Raw genomic sequence first — 18,779 nt, 5'->3', positions numbered from 1 at the left:
GTTTAGTTACAACAGGCTTTCTTCTCCAATCTCTTTATTTAACTAATATATTTAAAATATTTATTTTACTTTATTCTTTACATTAAAAATTAAAAATAACACACATTATATATAAAATTCACCACCCTACTTCGTTGTGAAAAACTAAACTAAAATAAACCTACTATTGAATATATTATTGTATAAATAAAAACTGTTGGAAAGTAACTAAAAAGATGGCTATTTGTGATAATTTATCTTCCTGACTAGTCCACATCAGGATTTTACTTACAAAATGCAGATCTGAAATGTTGACTAAATGTTCCCTAATGCTTTTTAAAACGTTCTCATAAAATTCTGCATTGCCACATTCATGGTTTAAATGCATAGAACTGCACCACAAACTACCTACTTTCAGTTGTTTTGTACATCATATAAATACTTTGGCTCTGCCTCTAATACTTTGCCTTAGACTCTCTTCATAGTTCACTCTTTAAGATAATAATTACATAAACAATACATTCACACTCAACTTTATTATTACACCCATATGTTTGCAAACAAACACACTGATCACCATTTGAAAATACCACATACCACTATATTATAACATTTTTTTTTATTATAATATAGTTGAGGAGAGTCAAATGTACAATCAAACACAAAAAAAACAGGATAATTGTTGACAAAATGTTGTTTAGTCCTCTCCAGAGGACGGGAGAACAATCGTGCTTGGATCGTAATAGTTTTCAGTCATGAGGGGAAGACCTTCAGCTTCACGCTGTTTGATCAACCTTTCAGCTTCTCGGCGAGCCCACTGCCTCATACTGGAGGATCAAAACAGAAAGAGGCAGGTCAGGTACATTATGATTAAAAGAAATGGCAAACCACTATCTATTGCTTCAGATGAAATAAAACAATGGAAAATGCACACTTGGAGGTGAACCCATTTATTAAAGTAGGTCAAGATAGAAATAGACTACAGTTGCAATGACACACAAGGATCACATTTAGCTTAAAAATAAACTTTTTGTAGGGACTTCATCTTATGTCTAGTGGTTTGACCTAATACAGCAAAGTCATGAAGAATATTATCATGCTTTTTTAAGAATTTATAATATGACAATAAACATTAAATCTTTTTGAGGAAATAAACAATTTAAATCTGCCTTTTCAGTATGTGTTCGTGTTGTGTAGATGCCCGTTTTCTCCATACTGGTAGTTCAGCTGTAAAATTAAAAGAGGGCCAAGCCATAGAAGGGCAATAATAGACTAATTTCAAAAGACAAGAAAATTGACAAATCATATCATCCTTCTAGATGGGTGGGGCTTGTAATCATCAAGTTCATGACGTGTTCCACCCGCTGTGGGGGAAAAAAACTAGTGCAATATTCACTATGAAAACGGCAAGCAACATTAGTGAGGAGGACATTGTTGCCAATTTTTTATCCCCGCTGTTTTCAAGATTAACTTGGAGAAGCTGGAGTTAATCGGCAAAGGAAGACTTGCACCAGAGCTTAATTTTGTCTGGAAAGCCAAAGCCTTTTCTCATCCTTCCCTTGGGTAATTTTGACCTGAAACTGATAGTTTAAAAAAAAAAAAAAAAACAGTGTTCATCAGAGTGTTCCAAGACTCTGGGACTTTTGTCGCACTTGAACTACGAATACACAAAACAATTGACTGGATTTTAGGAGTTCCCCATAGGAATGCTTCAAAACAGATTTATAAAAAAATAAAATAAAAAAATAAAATATTTTATAATGTCTAGTCTACATGTGTATCTGAATGTAGCCTGGATGCCAGCCGAACTTTGCCCCGCCCACAACATTTTTAGGTCAGGCAGTTCGGTCTGGACTCAATCCATAGAGGAGTAATTATCTCTGAACAGAAACTGTTCGGACCAATGAAATCATCAGGGCGGGCTTTAGACGATGACGGACAGATGATAAACAGTAACGTAATCATCCACATCATCAAAGGAGCTTGGATTAGATTTCTTCGAATCCTAAATGGACAGCTTGTTTGTATATGCATTCACCTTCACAATTTCTCTCAAAAATGATGATCATGTTGGTTTAAGTACTCTGTGTATCATTAAATTCTTCTTTTTTTTTTTTTTTACAACACCGGCAAAGATCGTTTATTCCAGCGTGCGTGCAGACAGGGTTGCCAAATTTTTACAACAAAACCAACTACTAAGTCAACTACTAGGCCTAAACAATAGGAAAAAAAGGCATTTGGGGGGTGGGGGGTGGGCAAGGGTATGTGTTACTTTGGCAAGGTTGCCTGGTAAAAATTTGCATTCATGGGTCTATATATCACATAGTCGCTTCAACAAGCTGACATAGAAAACAACCCACGGGAAAAAAACACGGACTTGGCAACACAGTGCAGTTGAGTTCTGTTGATATTTGACAACTAACTTAAGGCGTCGCTTCGTTGCTCTGATTGGTTGTAGGTCTATCCAATTGAGCCCCGCCCACTGGTTTCCTGGTTCGGTTGAAACGCGCCCCATAATCACAGCCCAGTGGAGTAGTATCAGACTCATATTCTGACTAGAATTGAGTATGACTACGTCAGGCTAATCTGAATGCATAGTGAAGAGAAAATGACTTTAGGACCCAGTGGAACAGCTCAGTTGCTCCATATAAAGCTATAAGGCCATCTAGTGGCAAGAGTTATGAGTTATGAAAACGTATTATTTTTTCCACAAGAGGCACCCAAGACACCCAAGGTAAGATATTTAGAACTGAATTTAAAGGGTTATGTATGAAATTGAAGGTTATTTAAGTTAAAAGATTGCAAAGAATGTGCTCAAATTAATATTTATTTTTATTCAATTGATAAAATCTAGTAATTTAAAAAGGTAATGTAAATTTTAAAAAAATGACAATAACAAACAACAACATCTCTCCAAAATAGCAAATATTATCGATATGAAATGAAATAAGCTTTCTGCACCAAAAAATGCAGGTCTAATTTTAGGGCTTCAAGTCATTATTACCCACGAGGGAAGGATTTTGCATTTCATCCACAGCAACTAAGTGATGCCCCTGGATGACAGCATCAATCAAAACGCTAAAGTTTACTTCTGGAATTGTTAACAGTTTGGTTAGGTTCATTCAAATCTAATAGGCTACATGACTGATTTATTCTGGCTTCAGTTGAGGAAACAGTTATTTTGCAGGATTACTGGTCAGTCTGTAAATAATCTAACTAATAGTTACATTTTTCCCAAATCATAAGTTTAATACATTCTGTTGCATACATTTAACCAGATGCTGTCTGTGCCCGTCTAATGGTAGGATTTATTATCACCATTTACAGAACTTCTGTCACTAATGTGTTTTGGTCACGTTGTATCAGCTTACATTACAATTTCTTGGTGGCCAGATGTCACCATATTGTGCTGAAAGGAAACACTGTGTAATGATGCAATTATTTGTAATGCTGAGTTGTATTTTCTTTTAACTTTGTTTAATTTTGGTGATAATCCTCCCGTTCACTCTGATGTTTGCTTGTGGCATTTCTTGTCAACGGTAAAATGCAGTTTTAACACAGTAAGCTAGGCTGATTTTAGGCTGAGTTTACTTTTTTCCTGACGAGGGAAGGTGGTGAGAGGGCCAAGGTTCATACTGACATCTACAATAGAGACATACTGAATGTATTATGGATGCTGGATCCTAATTGGTCAGCAAAATGTATTCATACACTTACCCGTGATCTGGTAAATAGTGGATGAAAGTGCCTCCAATAACAATGGCCACAGAAATGCCAAAGAAAAATGCCAACCTCATGTTCCATTCATCCACAAATGGGTCATTATGATGGAAGCCATGGAAGTCTGGATTCTGAAAAGACAAAAAAAAAAACAGAACGTATACATCTGCATTTATGGACTTAATTAAATGAACATAATTGTTTATCAACACAAAGGTTTTATATTAAAATCACGACTTGCAATATCACATTGCGATTACTGCAGCGAGACTTAAGAAAAGAATAATAACTGCACAAAAAACAAATAAAGACAATGCACAATAGAGAAACTGGAGTTGAGATCATGCAGTGCAATGTAAACATGTAAGGACAGGTAGACAGTTTAGCCTAAGACGGGGGTGGTGAACGTCGGTCCTGGAGAGCCACGGTCCTGCAGTTTTGCTTCAACCCTAATCAAACACACACGTACAGGCTAACGTCAATCAAGGTCTGGAGGGTTACTAGGGAAGCTACAGGGAGGTGAGTTTATCAGGGTTGGAGCTGAACTCTGCAGGACTGAGGCGATCTGGGACCGGAGTTTGCCACCCCTGGCCTAAGACTGTAGTAAGCCGCCTAAAATTACTCAAGCCATTAATTAATCCAATGTTAATCAGTGTCCATGCATCGTAAACATGTGTTTGTGGTCGTCTTACCTTGTCAAACGGGCTGACCTCTGCGTGTCCATGGCTGTCATGACCCGTGGGAGATAAGGACTGCAGATCAGCTGCAACCGCCGCGCCGGACGCACTAGATTTCGGCGTCTGTGACACAGTGCGGCTCCCGAGCACCGAGCTCAAACGAACCCGGGACAGGGTGGGCCAGATTCGGCTTAGGCGTGAAGCCATTTCCCCCGCTTCCTCTGTACTTAGAAGCTCTTTGGAGACAGCTTCTGTTCCAGGTTATTATTTCCGGGTTAAAATGGGGTTTCTTTCGAGGGTTTTTTTGTGGCTCTTATCGCCAACTAGTGTCCCGGATGTATGATAACGCAGGAACTATCACAAAACAGCAGGGGTCTCTGTTTCTAAACTGAATCTGATACTATTTACGGTCTATGATACTATCGGTAAAATGTTTCAGTCTAAGGGAAAGTAAGATTTGGCTATTCTCGGAAACTTTTATACTTTGGCTTATATTTTCGTTCAAGCTCTCCACCTCACTCTCTCGCTCTCTCTCTCTCACACACACACACACACACACACACACAGCACTACCATTACAAACCCATGTGTGCAATATGTAGTTCACTAGTTTTAAATCTGATTTGATATTATGTCATATTGTCTATACAGACCTATACCTCTCTACACATAGGCCTATATATTATTATGGCTAAGCTAATCAGTAATTATGTTGTTGTTGTCTTAATAGTCTATGAGTGCCAGATGTTTCTGTTATCGATTCAAATTTCCTGTGTGTCTGTGTGTGTGTAAGAACACTTGGCCAATAATACTCTAAATGGTTTAAAACATACCTGGGGAATAGCTAAAACACTATGATTGTGTGTCTTTTTTAAAGATTCATATATCTATAAGGAACATTTGGGTGCCATGCAGCAGTCTTCATGGGTTTGTTATCTGACTGCAGAAGCAGGAAGTTCTCAAAACCACAGACGCTTCAGCTCTTCAACTTGTTCCTCCCTCGCAAGAAATCCAGTTTACATGCATGAACATTAGCAAATATTTTTGTCTCCCATTTAAAAAAATGCATGACCATATTCTGATGCTAATAATCAGACCTTCAGTTCCTTTTTTTAATTCGCCACAATAAAACATCTTGAAAAATGCATTTTATTCATACATCTCAAGGCTTTAAGTCAATCAGATAATTATTTAACAACTACAGTACAATACTTTTCGAACGGTGTGACAGTGTACAAACACATTACTGTTTAACAAGCTATTAACAAATGACAATATTAAAAAAAGCATGCCGTTTAACGGCATGAAGTCTTGGCACCTTTCCGTCAAACCAGTCTTAACATTGAGAAAGAGATTAGTTTTCTTCTGAGGTTGTTAAGGTATGTCCATGTCTCCATTTGTAGACAAACGCTTGTCGGAGTCACACCCTCCTCTGCTTTCCATGTTTTCTTTGCTTTCCTCATCCTGATCATCCGATTTCTGCTTCAGAAGTCCCCGTAGTCCTGGATCCTTCTGTGAAGGAATGCGAAAGCTGGAAAAAGACCCACCTCCTGAGGACCGTTTTTCTACATGAAAACACAAACGCAAATCAGTTTAGATGAATCTTCTTGGCCTTAGTCAAATTCAAACCATAGAGCATCCAATGTGATGTGGTTATAGTGTAGTTAAAGGTAAACAGTTTGAACTGGATTGTGTTATGTGTCTTGAAATATGAGTAAATGAGCTCATATACATACCTCCTGGTCCAATAGGATGCATTAATCTGTTCATCTGAACGTTCCAGTGTTTAACATTGGTACTGGCCTGACGAAGCTTCCTTTGAGCAGCCTGCCAGATACAAAGACCGATCAATCAAACAACCAATCAATCAGTCATCTTAGTGCATTTGACTATTGATGTGTTTTTTTAATCACATTAACATCAACAGCAAATATTAGCATTGAACACCAAGTTACTAATAATGTAACGCTTAAAAATAAGGTTTCATTTGTTAACATTAATTAATTACATTAGTTAACATGCACTAACAATGAAAAATACTTCTAAAGACTTTATTAAACTCGGTTCATGTTAATTTCAGCATTTACCAACACATCATTAAAAACCAAAGCTATATCTGTAAATTAATATTTATTTGGTGAACTAACAAATGTTAACAAAAATAATAAATACTGTAAGAAATGTATTGCTCTTTGTTACTTAATGCATTAAATAATGGTAAATAATGGGACTTTATTGTAAAGGGTAACCGTAAAAATATTACTAATTACTAGTTACCAAGTTAATGCAAATGCTGCCATCCAAATGTTTGGGGTCAGTAAGATTTTTTTGTTGTTGTACAAATTTAATAATTTATTCAGCAAAATAAATTGATTTTCATTCACTGTTCCTGGTTGGTGGAACGATCTTCCATTCTCCATACGCACGATACAGTCACTCACTTCATTCAAAAGAAAGGTAAAAACTAATCTCTTCCATGAGCACTTAATCTTATCATGGAAAAAAAAAAAAAGATTTTTTTCTATTTTTCTCTTTCCCCTCCCTATTCTAGTTTGCTACTCTGAGTAATATCCATATCTTTGTATTTAGGCCACTTTTTGCGTTTCTTCGCCTCTTCATGACAGATTGTGCTGTATTGTCCATTGTAAGTTGCTTTGGATAAAAGCGTCTGCTAAATACATAAAAGTAAATGTGATCAAAAGTTACACTAAAGACATTTATCAAGATTTCTATAAAAAAAGAAGAAGTGTTTTTTAAACTTCAGATGGTTTCCTCAAAAATATTAAACAGCACAAATGTTTTCAACATTGATAATAATAATATGAAATATTTCTTGATCAGCAAATCGCATATTACCAAAATAAAATATATTTTAAAATATATTCAAATAGTATACTTATTTAAAACTGTGAAAATATTTCACAATATTACTGCTTTGTCTGTATTTTTGATCAAAAAAAAAAAAAATATTGTACAGACCCCAGACTTTTGAATGGTAGAGAAACTCACCACTACATCCTGGTCCACTCGGTAGCGATTGGCCCTGACCTCCTCTAGCTGCTTCTGTGCCTCATCCAGAGATCGAGACTTACTTTCCATTTCCTTTTTGAGCTCTTGTTTTTCCTGCTGGGCTCGCTGGATATACTCCTCCTGCTCCTCACGGAGAGACATGAGGGCCTTCATCTTCTCCTCTTCCTCAGCCAGTAGCCTGTAACAATAAGGCAGAGAACAATCTAACACAAGCTAAAAAAGCATTGTGCATTCAAAAAATGTATGCATGTTATCAGCATAACAGGAATTGAGTGAAATACTCAACGGAAAAAATAATACAAATTTGTATGATTCATGTTTGGAGTATGATTGGAGAATGATCCTGAGAGCATTCTGCACTTCACTGGAAGCAAGAACATCTGATCCTCTGTACAAAAGAGATCAGTCACAAATGTGCTTTTTCTTTTCATTAGTGACCTTGAAATATCCCATATATTCAGTGTGGTCTCAATCATGGACTCAGCTCTATTCAAACTGTGCCAGACGTCATGCAAAAACAAGTATTGTGTTTACAATGGCATGTTGCACCAGATATAGTTTTCCTATTTGTATATTCATTTCTCTGGACAAAAATGTTTATGTAAAAAGAGTCTCTTCTGTTCAGTACTTCCTCTGATAACTTCCTCTTGATTAATTCCTTCATAACCTCATGTAATTTAACAGGGGAGAGATTTTATACTATTATATTTCGTCCCTGCAGTGAACTTTCAGCAACTTAATTTGAGACACAACCCAGCACATTTAATAGAAAATGTAATGTAATATTAATATAACGGCAGTGTTTGTGTGTGAAACTGAGCATGGGTGTATTGCTTAACAGCAGTTGCGTGCTGCTGCTCACCGAGCCTGTGCGTAGCGGAAGGCCTCTTCGTCCTGCCTGGCTTTGATTTCCTGTTGTAAAGCCTCCTCTAGCCGCTGCTGCATGGCCTCCAGTTCTCGAATTCGTGTTCTCTGTCTCTCAGCCTCTGCCTCCTTCAGCGCCATCTCTGCCTGCATGCTCGCCCGCGCCTGCACACAACCAAACAGCGATATGCCTCACATGGTCTTACCTTTATTCATCTATCTATCTATCTATGGTTCAATATTCATCTATCTATCTATCCATCTATCCATCTGAAATTAATTTAACAATACATTTATAAGGTAACAAACAGGGTTCATAATTAAACATTTTTATTTAAATGTAAGGTAGTTACATTTGTAAACATAAAATAAACTTAAATTCATAACTGTAATTTTAACTTGAAAAGTAAAGTTTGTCAGGACAAATGTTTTATAATGATTTGACAAAAGCCTTGTTTTAAAGTTTAAAATGTTTTATGCTTACTAAAAGAGAATAACAGATAGAATAATGGACAGAATGATAGATAGATAGATAGATAGATAGATAGATAGATAGATAGATAGATAGATAGATAGATAGATAGATAGATAGATAGATAGATAGATAGATAAGATAGATAAGATAGATAAGATAGATAAGATAGATAGATAAGATAGATAGATAAGATAGATAGATAGATAGATAGATAGATAGATAGATAGATAGATAGATAGATAGATAGATAGATAGATGATTAGATAGATAGATTAGATAGATAGATTAGATAGATAGATTAGATAGATAGATTAGATAGATAGATAGATAGATAGATAGATAGATAGATAGATAGATGCTCACCTCTTCAGCCTCTTTGAGCTGGATCTCCAGGGCCTGCTGGAGCTGTTCGTGCTGTTGTCGTCTGCGGAGTTCGTCCTGCTCTAGCAATGCTTGCGCCTGCCTTTGCGCCTCCTTCAGCAGCTCCAGCTCCGCCATCTTCCGCTCCCGCTCCTCCTGCAGGGCCCGCAAGCGCTGCAGCTCCTGCTCCTTCGCCTCCCGTCTCTTCTCCCTCTGTTCCCGCTGCTCACGGCGTTTCAGCTTTAGGTCCTTATGAAGAGAATTTTTTCCCTCCACATGGAGCCGGATGGCTGTCTGGATAGCTGCCAGAAAAGAAACATTACAAATGCTAAAGTGGTGTTGAGTGGTGTTGCTATAGTGTTTTGGGTGGTTGCTCCGACCCCCCCCCCCCCAACCAACCCCCCACACACCCACCTACCCTCCACCAGGTTCAATCACACCTCTGAAGACAAGGTTTCAAGGTTTGAGCACTTCTCATGAACTATCCTGCGAGTAAAAATTCAACCTTTGAAATGTCACAGGTTTCCACCAACAAAAGGGTGTTTCATCAGAAAACCACAGTGACAGTGACATTTTGTCAGTCACTGTTTCAATTTTGTTAAATGTGTTTAAAGGTTACACAACAACAAAGGCCAACTGTATAGTGACAAGTGCCTTGAATGAACAAGGTGCCTGTGGAAGAGAGGGAAACTAAACATCTTCAACTATCCTTATAATTTACATTTGACGCACGCCAAACAAACAGAATGCCTGACGAATTACCAAAGAGCCAAATCATATCTCATGCAGACCTGTAGTCCACTCCTGCCTCTGTTTGGTGTCAGAAGCACTAAGTTCATAGGTCTTGGTGAGTGTCTTCAGACAGAACATGCACCTCTTCCCATCTCTGTCAGGAAGAACCTTAAAAGTACAGCAGAGAAAGAAGCATTACACATGGCTGTGACCATCCCAAAAATAAACTTCATTTTGAACTGTGTAAATGGCCAGCGAGGGGAAACATAACCTAGTGGCCACAATGTCAATAACCAACTAATTATGGTGACTAGTTCCTTTCTGTTTCATAGAAAGTGGCGCTGATACTACGCCAACATCAAATTATGTTGTTTTTATTTCCAACAAACACATGGTAACCACAGACACTTGTACCATCCTACCTCTACACAGCAGTTTCCATCTAGCTGAATGTTGCCCTTGCGATCTTTGCGGTCCTCGCTGGTGAAGTAAATTAATGTGCTGGGTTTCAGGGTAAACCAACGCTCGGTCCAGTTTCTCCTCAACTGACCTTTCTTCCACAGATATCCCTGGTGTCAGAAAGCACAATGCTTTATCTCTCTCTCATATTATATTATAATATATATATATATATATATATATATATATATATATATATATATATATATATATATATATATATATATATATATTAGAGATGCAACAATACAGTTAGTCCATGGTTCAATACATTGCACGGTTTGGGTCGTTTTTTTGCTATTCTATTCTTAGGCAGGAGAATTTTATTGCAATACTCTTTCTTTATTTTACTTAAAAGACTTGAAAACCATTACTTAAACTTAAAACTTGACTTTAAAAAAAAAACTTGTACACATTACCAGTGTATTGTATAATATGAAATATTGGCAGCTCAGAGATGTATAGTAGTAGCCTAGAAATCTAAACACACCCTAGCAGCAGCAAATCTAATCTGCCCGCGAGTGTCGTCTAGCAACTCTTAATACCCTTCTGAGCAGTTAAAGCAAAACTCTGGTCGGGCCAATCACATCGTGTATAGAGTTAGTGGGCGGGGCTTAACATAATGGCGGTTGCGTTTGCGTGCTTCTAGCAAACACAGAAACTGGCGAACGGCGGTCTTCCGAATCAGCTTTGACCGCGACTCTGGAAGACTTGAAGTTAAGCTTTTCTCTGATAAAAGAACGGCACTGAAGTCATTCTTAAGAAGGGAAGATGTGTTTGAGTTTTGCAGACCAAATACATCGAACTTTTAATCTGTCAACAAGCTCTGCTTCACCTTCATTGCTCTGGTTGGTTGTAGCGGTATCCAATTGCTTGCAAGCCGTGCAGAGGAAGTTTGAAAGACAACCGTTTATCCCGCCCCTCGGCCTGAGCCCTGCCAATGGTGAGTTTCCAGACCAAACATCTTGATGTGGGTCTGGCTTGTCAGGCTAGTATAGTAGCATTTAAGTATGAAATTGAATTAATAAATGTAGGCTAAAATTAAAACTACATAGTCTTCAATGTACAACATTGATTAAAAGCTACTGTATTAAAGTTTTTTTAAATTCAAGAGCAGTGAGGTTTTTTTTAAAAATAATTTTAGAGGTGAACTGTCCCTTTAAGGACAAGCATTCACTAGGCTGCGCTGCTGTCAATTAAAGACCTGCTCTCATCTCGCATACAGATTTTTTTTCCTTTTTATTCCTTTTTGTTATTTTTCTCTTTTTCCATTGTTTCACTTTGAGATTCTTTGGAATGAAAAGTATGTTATAAATAAAATCTATTATTATTATTATTATTAAACCGTGAATACTATACCAAATGGTTCAATATTATATTGAGTATTGTGGCATCACTAATAAACATGCATACATACATACATAAATATATCTATATATGTTTGCTATAAATACATTCTCTCTCTCTCTCTCTCTCTCTCTCTCTCTCTCTCTCTCTCTCATATATATAGCAAACATACTTGTATATACTTATTATTAGATTATTATTATTTTATATGCAAGTATAAATAATAGATAACACTAATACCTCTTTCAGCACATCACCCACTATTTCCCGGTAAACCTCCTCTATTGCCATGCTGATGGTTTCCTTGACAATACCCCTTGTTAGTTTCCCAGAATTCATCATCTCCAGAAAGGCCCATACAGTGAAGCCGTTCTGCTGAACGGAATCCTGGGAAATGAAGTCCTCAAGTTCAACAAGGTTCAGCTCAACGCTCATGGCCATGCATAACTTCTTGAGTAAATATTCCACCTGTAAAAAAACCCCAATAACATTAGCATGTGTGATTCTGTAAAGAGAAGCTATATCTGACATAGCTGTTGAGCATTTACCAACCATTTACATTTACATTTAATCATTTAGCAGACGCTTTTATCCAAAGCGAGTTACAAAAAAGGGGAGAGCAATAGAAGCAACGAAACAACAAGGCCAACAACCTGTAAGAACTGTAAGAAATCTCAATTAATTAGCACAGTACACAAATTTTTTTTTTTAGCCATCTACAATAGCCACCTACAACAAAAAGTCACGTACGCAAAATACAGAACAGTGGATTTTGATAGCCATGATAACAACCCATTAGGACTAAGGCTGTTATATACCAGCCTAAATATATTGCATTCAAACAGGCACAATACAAACATACGTTTATTTTAATAATTCAATTACTTTAACTGGTCTTTACTTCATTCTCTCTTACTTCTCTTCTACGAAACGGTCATGAGTAAGATTATGATTTTACCAACAGTTGCAAAACGGGGGACAGGAAATCAACCAAGCTGCAAGAGAAGAAACAGCACAAGAGCGGTGGGAAAACAGACACATTCAGCACAAACACATATAAGAGAGAAAAAAATGTAACCATGACATCTTCCCACTGACAGCAACGTCACCCTTGCTTCCTGACAAAAGCTATTTAAAGCATATATTGGCATGTTATGCCGTTCACAATTAAAAGCAGAAAAAAATAAAGACGAACATGACAGACTACTAGCAGATTTGGCTGAATGATTTTGTCAGAGACTGAAAAACCTGCAGAGGGTTTGACTACCACTAGTTTCGGTTGAAGTGGAAAGATTAAAAAAAAAAAAAAACACAGAAAACAGAAAATAGAATATAGTAAATGGTAGTCCTGTGGTTAGCAGCAGGTTTACGGGTGTATGATGTGATTTACACTATTCTCAGAAATGAAACCGAGTCGAGGGACAGACAATAGTACAAAATAAAATACTATTTAGAAAATAGTAAAACTTTAAATAGTAAGACTTTAAATAGTATTAGTAAAGAGGTAATAAAGTATTTAGGTGTATTTGTAAATAACACTTAAATGTGTGAATGTCATTGCATTAGTTGATGTTAAAGGGTTAGTTCACCCAAAAATGAAATTTCTTTCATTAATGACTCACCCTAATGTCGTTCCACATCCCTAAATTCCGTTCATCCTTGGAACACAGTTTATTTAGACCGAGGGTTTCTGTCCTTTGAATGTAAGTGTACGCCCACTTGCTGTCCACGTCCAGAAGGTAATGAAAACATCATCAAAGTAGTCCATATGTGACATCAGTTAGGTAGACTCTTTTGAAGCGTCGATAATACATTTTGGTCCAAAAATAACAAAAAGGTATTTTTGTTTTCTCTTCCGCGTTTGTTATCAAAACTCAAATAAAGATTCAAACGGTCGTGAATGAGCAGTGATTCATATCGCCAATGTGACGTGATTTCAGCAGTTTTCCCGTTTGACACGCGATCGAATCATGAATCATGACCGTTTGATTTTTTATGTGAGGAACACGGAAGAGAAGACAATGCTGAATAAAGTCGTATTTTTTGTTATTTTTGGACCAAAATGTATTGTCAACGCTTCAAAAGAGTCTAACTAACTAACTGATGTCACATATGGACTACTTTAGTGATGTTTTCATTACCTTCTGGACGTGGACAGCAAGTGGGCGCACACTTACATTCAAAGGACAGAAAGCCCTCGGACTAAATCTAAAATATCTTAAACGGTTCTGAGGATGAATGGAGGTCTTACGGGTGTGGAACGACACTGGGGTGGAGTCATTAATGAAAGAAATTTCATTTTTGGGTGAACTAGCCCTTTAATCTACGAGGAATCTGCAAAAAAAAATTATGTTAGAGCTTTTCTCTAACATGAATTTGAACACATTAACTATTAACAAAATCCATTAGCATCCGATTGTTATAAACAACAATATATCTGTTGTTTTATCATTTGAAACAGCAAATCTCTATGTTAAAGAAAAAAATGGCACTCAGCTCGATATGTAATTGAATTCAATTGATATATTTTTGAAACAGAAGTTGCGATAGTCTTCTCTTCTCTATTTTAAGTATATCCAAGTGAAATGGCTCCTCAAACAAGAAAGAAAATTGAGGGTGGAACTTGATTTTGTCCATCTGCAATTGGTTGGATGATTGGATGGTTGTGGTTTACTATTGGTCGATCTCATGTGAGTGACAGGTTGTCCCGCCCTCAAACACCAGTAAACACGTCAGAGAAGAGAAAAGATCACTGCAAGAGGGAGGGGAAGCTGTTTTGATTTTTATGCTTATGAGGGCACACAAACTATAAAAAAATAAAAAATGATGTGCACAGACAAATCATTTAATAAATGTAAAAATATTTCAAGAAGAGACAAGAACGGTCCATTTTGATTTCAGGTGACATTAGGTGTGTGGGTTAAGTGCCCAATAATATTTGGAGCCACAATTTAACAGCCTTCCATCCAAGGTAAAGAAACATCTAGTACTGCATAGCAAAACTGTGTACTATGGGATTATTTAAGGCTTCTAAAAATGTATTAAATAAAACGCATTAAAGGGACAGTTCACCCAAAACGGAAATGTCGTAATTTACTCACTCTTGTGTTGTTCCAAACTTGTATGAGTTTCTTTCTTCTGTTGAACACAAAATAAGATCATTTTAAATAATGTTGGTAACTAGAAATATGACGGTAGCCTTTCATAGTATTTATTTTCCTAATATGGAAGTCAATGGGTGCTGTCAACTTCAAAATATCTTATTTTGTGTTCAACAGAAACATTTGAGAACTTCTGGCATTTGAGAGTACAACTTGAGGGTGAGTAAGTGATGACAAAATTAAACATTTTGGGTGAACTATGCCTTTAAATCATCCTACACGGATCTCACCTCATCAGGGATTATGACCAGTGGATATCTGTCCTCCGATAGAAATATGAACAGACACCAGAGCCGGAAGGCATCTTTTCCAGGTAAAATACTCTTTCCCTCAGGTCTATAGTTCTTCTTGGCAGTAAGAGTCCAGCAGAGCTCATCCACATTTTCTTTGATAAATGTGCCTTCCACCACCTTTCAGAGAGGGAAAAACTCTCAAGTCAGAAACTATCATGCTACACCATCAAGAAATGCAAGAATTTTCACGATAAATTATGACTTTTATCAATAGTTTGATGACTGCCATATTGACCAACACATTATATACCCCCCAAAAAGTGGAAAATGCCCTGATTCTGAGTGCTAGAGGAACAAACATATTGTCTTACACAGAAAGTCTCAAAACAAAATGGCTTCCACAGTGTATGAGAACATAGCAAGGCTTTGTACCTTGTCCAGGATGTATTTATTAAGGTAGGGCATGTATCCCTGACTGGACACTGGACCGTCATCATCGTCTCTGAAGTGCTCCTCGAGAGCCGCCGGGTCGTGTGGGATACCCAGAACTGTGTAAAGATTATGAGACAAGACCTGCAGAGCAACAGAACACATCGTAAACATTTGCCAATAGTCACAAATTCACAAAACATTACAGGGGATTTTATTGATACGTCATAGATCAATTCAGCCTCTCTCAATATTTAAATAAAGCTAAATTCGTAATTGCAAAATTAGAAAAGACATGCAAAATATCTTGCAATGAGGCAGTCCACAGTATTTATCCATATTAATTTTAGAATTTACTACTCACAGAGGTTTGATTGAATTCATGATATTGGTATCAAGTTATTTTTAATTACTTATTAATACTTTGAAATACTACTGTAAACCCTCACGCTAAAAATACCTAATTGGTTTGAGGACAAACTTAAAATAAACAAATTAGTTCAGTTAAATGAACTTGTATAAGTATTTAGAACTTTCTTTTCCTTTTCAGTTCACAGCACTGACATATTTCAAGTAAACTGAACCGAGTCATTGTTTTGAGTTGAATGAACTAATTTTCTTAAGACTAACTTAAGTTTAACTGAAACCGAGCTGGGATTTTTTTTCTTCTTCCCAGCATGCTTTGCCCATGGCACTCAAAAGGGAGAGTAAATGCTAAAATTTTGCATAAGATTAATGGTAAAGGAGATTTAGTAGTGATTCATGTTTTATGATGTTAATTTAGAAGAGATTATTTTAGTGTGGTTTATGAGAGTTACCATCACGTGCTATACTATGCTATTGTTAACATGTTAGCAAATGAGCAAGTTGGGATTTTATGTGTTAGTTAGTTATAGCTTACAAAATATGAATAAATAAATAAATAAATACAATCTCACTCAACATTTTGAGCTCTGAAAAACGTATTAGGGTTTACAGTGGAGTAAATAACTCAGTTGATCTGAACTCAAAATAAAGTTAATTAACTAAAAGTGAATTGCTATCAAAATGTATGAGTTAGCTAACTCAGTACTTCAAGTTAGGAACACCTAACATACAGGAGTACTACAAACTCAAAACTTGATAGTTCTGCTTACATAAAATTGGGAACATCATAACTCAAAACAATGGTGTAACTGATTACCTCAATTTTTTCGAGTTAACCCAACTTTTAAAGTGTAAAAGTTGATTTACAGTGTACCGGAGACAACAAGACAAGATTTTGAAGAATAATTTACTGTTAGATTCCAAAGCATCACTAAACCCTTCCGGCAACAGCAGGGCTACATTGTGTTACTTCTCTAACTTTGCTCAAGAACTTCTCTAATTTTTTTTGAAAATGACATGGTTGAGAATGTGGAATGAAGTGAAAAAAAGAAACCAGAAAATAGCATATAGTAAATAGCAGTCCTGTGGCTAGCAGCAGGTTTAGGAGTGTCTGATTTGTCTCCTCTAGAGAGGAGCAGATTAAACAAAGATTCTGAATTCAAAGAACACATCCGGTGGCCACCATTCTCAAAGCTGAAGATTCAAAGTTGATCAGTTTGAGCTCATTTACAGCTTCAGACCCACAATGCCCCATTAAAGCTGGTCTTCTTGAGATATGGACTGGACGAAACATAAGCAATGATCCGTACATTTATACAAATGCGTCTGTACAAACATAAGGTTATATGCTTGTTGAATACAGAGTTGTGCAAAACTAAACAAGAAAGAAACTAGAAACTCAGAAACATCAAGCCTTATGAGATCAGGTATAATTTGCACTTTAAAATGAAAAGAAGAAAAAAAAAACAATTTTGCCTTTCCATAAAACTAATATTTCAATGTATGAATGCACAGACCTCTTAAGGTAGGTTGATTTTATAAATTTGTCATTCGTAAATGAAAACCTGTGACCCAGATATTCAGCAAGTTCACCATGTGGCATTAGATGACTTGCTCACACAGGAAACACATCGCAAGCAGTTAAAGCAAGTGCATGGCATTTTTTGAGCATAACATACGAAGGGATAAAATACTTTGTGCAATTCATTGATTCTTTTTTTCACTTTCAGATCAAAGAATACAATTTTTAAGACCTTGAGGCATATGGAACCCCATTTTTCAGCATCCTAAAGTTTTATCATAGTGCATTAATGGATTTGCAGCTCACCTTTAGTTGGGACTTGGACACCTTTCCACTCTTCTCCACATCTAGAGCGGTGAAAGCGTACCAAATGGACTTGAGCAGTTCTGAGCGCAAGTCCATGACTGCAGCAATTTTACTATCCGTTTTTCCTTTTTTCACTGCCTTCTCTTTTTCTCGCTCTGTCGTTCAAGGCCACCCACACCCACCGCACATGAAGTGTGCATCCTCCAACTGGCATATGACACCCCCTGCTGGGCCAAAACTCAAACAAAAAGGAGTAAAGTTTATCAAATGTTTTGATTTGAACAGAAGAGAAGAAAAAACAAAACAAAAAAATAGCATAGAAAAGTATTTTCTCAAACAGAAATGATTGCTATGGAGCAAGTCATGTCATGGCAAACTCACTTGTAACTAACAAAGAGACATCCTCTAAGTACATACAGAGTTCATCGCTGGGTTTATTTATAAGCTCTGAAAGAGGAAGCACCCATTTGGTCCTTCGAGGCCAAGTAACTAACTTTCCTGAAATTCATTATCAAAAAAAGACAGAAAAAGAGGAAGAAAAAAAGAGAGAATAAACTCTTAGAGAGTGAAAGGGTTCTGAATTTGATTAAGAACTAAATGAAAGCTGTCTTGGTAATTTCGAATTTCTCAAGCCCTCAACCGGAAATTATATATATATATAAATATATATATATATCATTCTAATCATTAAATGTATGCATCTTGCAAGTATTTGTTGTATCAAATTTCATTTATATTATTTTTATTTTATTTTTAAATGATCTAAATTGTTTTCACCACATACATATTAAAATGATGGTAACACTATGGTACACTGTCTTACTATAGTAATCACAGTAAATGATTCATAATTACAAGCAACTAAACCCTAATTAAAGAGTAAGTACATGTTGTTAATTAATATTATTCAGTATTTACTTGTATAACAACACCGTAAGGTAGGGTAAAAAATTATGAAAGAGGTAAAAAAAAAAAAAAAGGGTGCTTAAATGTCAGGAAAATGTCACAATGAGGTTAAGTATGACCCAGACACTTTGTTCAACTTTCTTTGTTGATATTAAAACATAACTTATATGTACATAAAAAGCTGGTTTTCCCACTAGAGCATCTATAGATATT

The 18,779-nt window shown here is 36.4% G+C and overlaps 2 protein-coding genes across 2 annotated transcripts; both read right to left on the bottom strand.

Moving 5' to 3' along the window:
• Positions 1-496: 496 nt before the first annotated feature.
• Positions 497-4,665, bottom strand: ndufb11 (NADH:ubiquinone oxidoreductase subunit B11). The gene is made up of 3 exons (XM_067414171.1): positions 4,392-4,665; positions 3,697-3,830; positions 497-806 (listed from the first exon to the last, which is right to left on the bottom strand). The coding sequence occupies exons 1-3, from the start codon at positions 4,581-4,583 to the stop codon at positions 677-679; spliced, it is 456 nt and encodes a 151-aa protein (XP_067270272.1). The 5' UTR covers positions 4,584-4,665; the 3' UTR covers positions 497-676.
• Positions 4,666-5,511: 846 nt separating this feature from the next.
• def6a (DEF6 guanine nucleotide exchange factor a) lies at positions 5,512-17,958 on the bottom strand. The gene is made up of 11 exons (XM_067414168.1): positions 17,661-17,958; positions 15,470-15,610; positions 15,035-15,214; positions 11,884-12,111; positions 10,260-10,406; positions 9,897-10,005; positions 9,109-9,407; positions 8,269-8,435; positions 7,386-7,584; positions 6,113-6,203; positions 5,512-5,941 (listed from the first exon to the last, which is right to left on the bottom strand). The coding sequence occupies exons 1-11, from the start codon at positions 17,754-17,756 to the stop codon at positions 5,751-5,753; spliced, it is 1,848 nt and encodes a 615-aa protein (XP_067270269.1). The 5' UTR covers positions 17,757-17,958; the 3' UTR covers positions 5,512-5,750.
• Between the last annotated feature and the right edge of the window lie 821 nt (positions 17,959-18,779).

Source organism: Pseudorasbora parva, chromosome 13 (genome assembly GCF_024679245.1).
Source record: "Pseudorasbora parva isolate DD20220531a chromosome 13, ASM2467924v1, whole genome shotgun sequence".
Lineage (NCBI taxonomy): Eukaryota > Metazoa > Chordata > Actinopteri > Cypriniformes > Gobionidae > Pseudorasbora > Pseudorasbora parva.
Note: the sequence above shows the minus strand (reverse complement) of the source record. Positions and strands in the feature narration are given on the sequence as shown.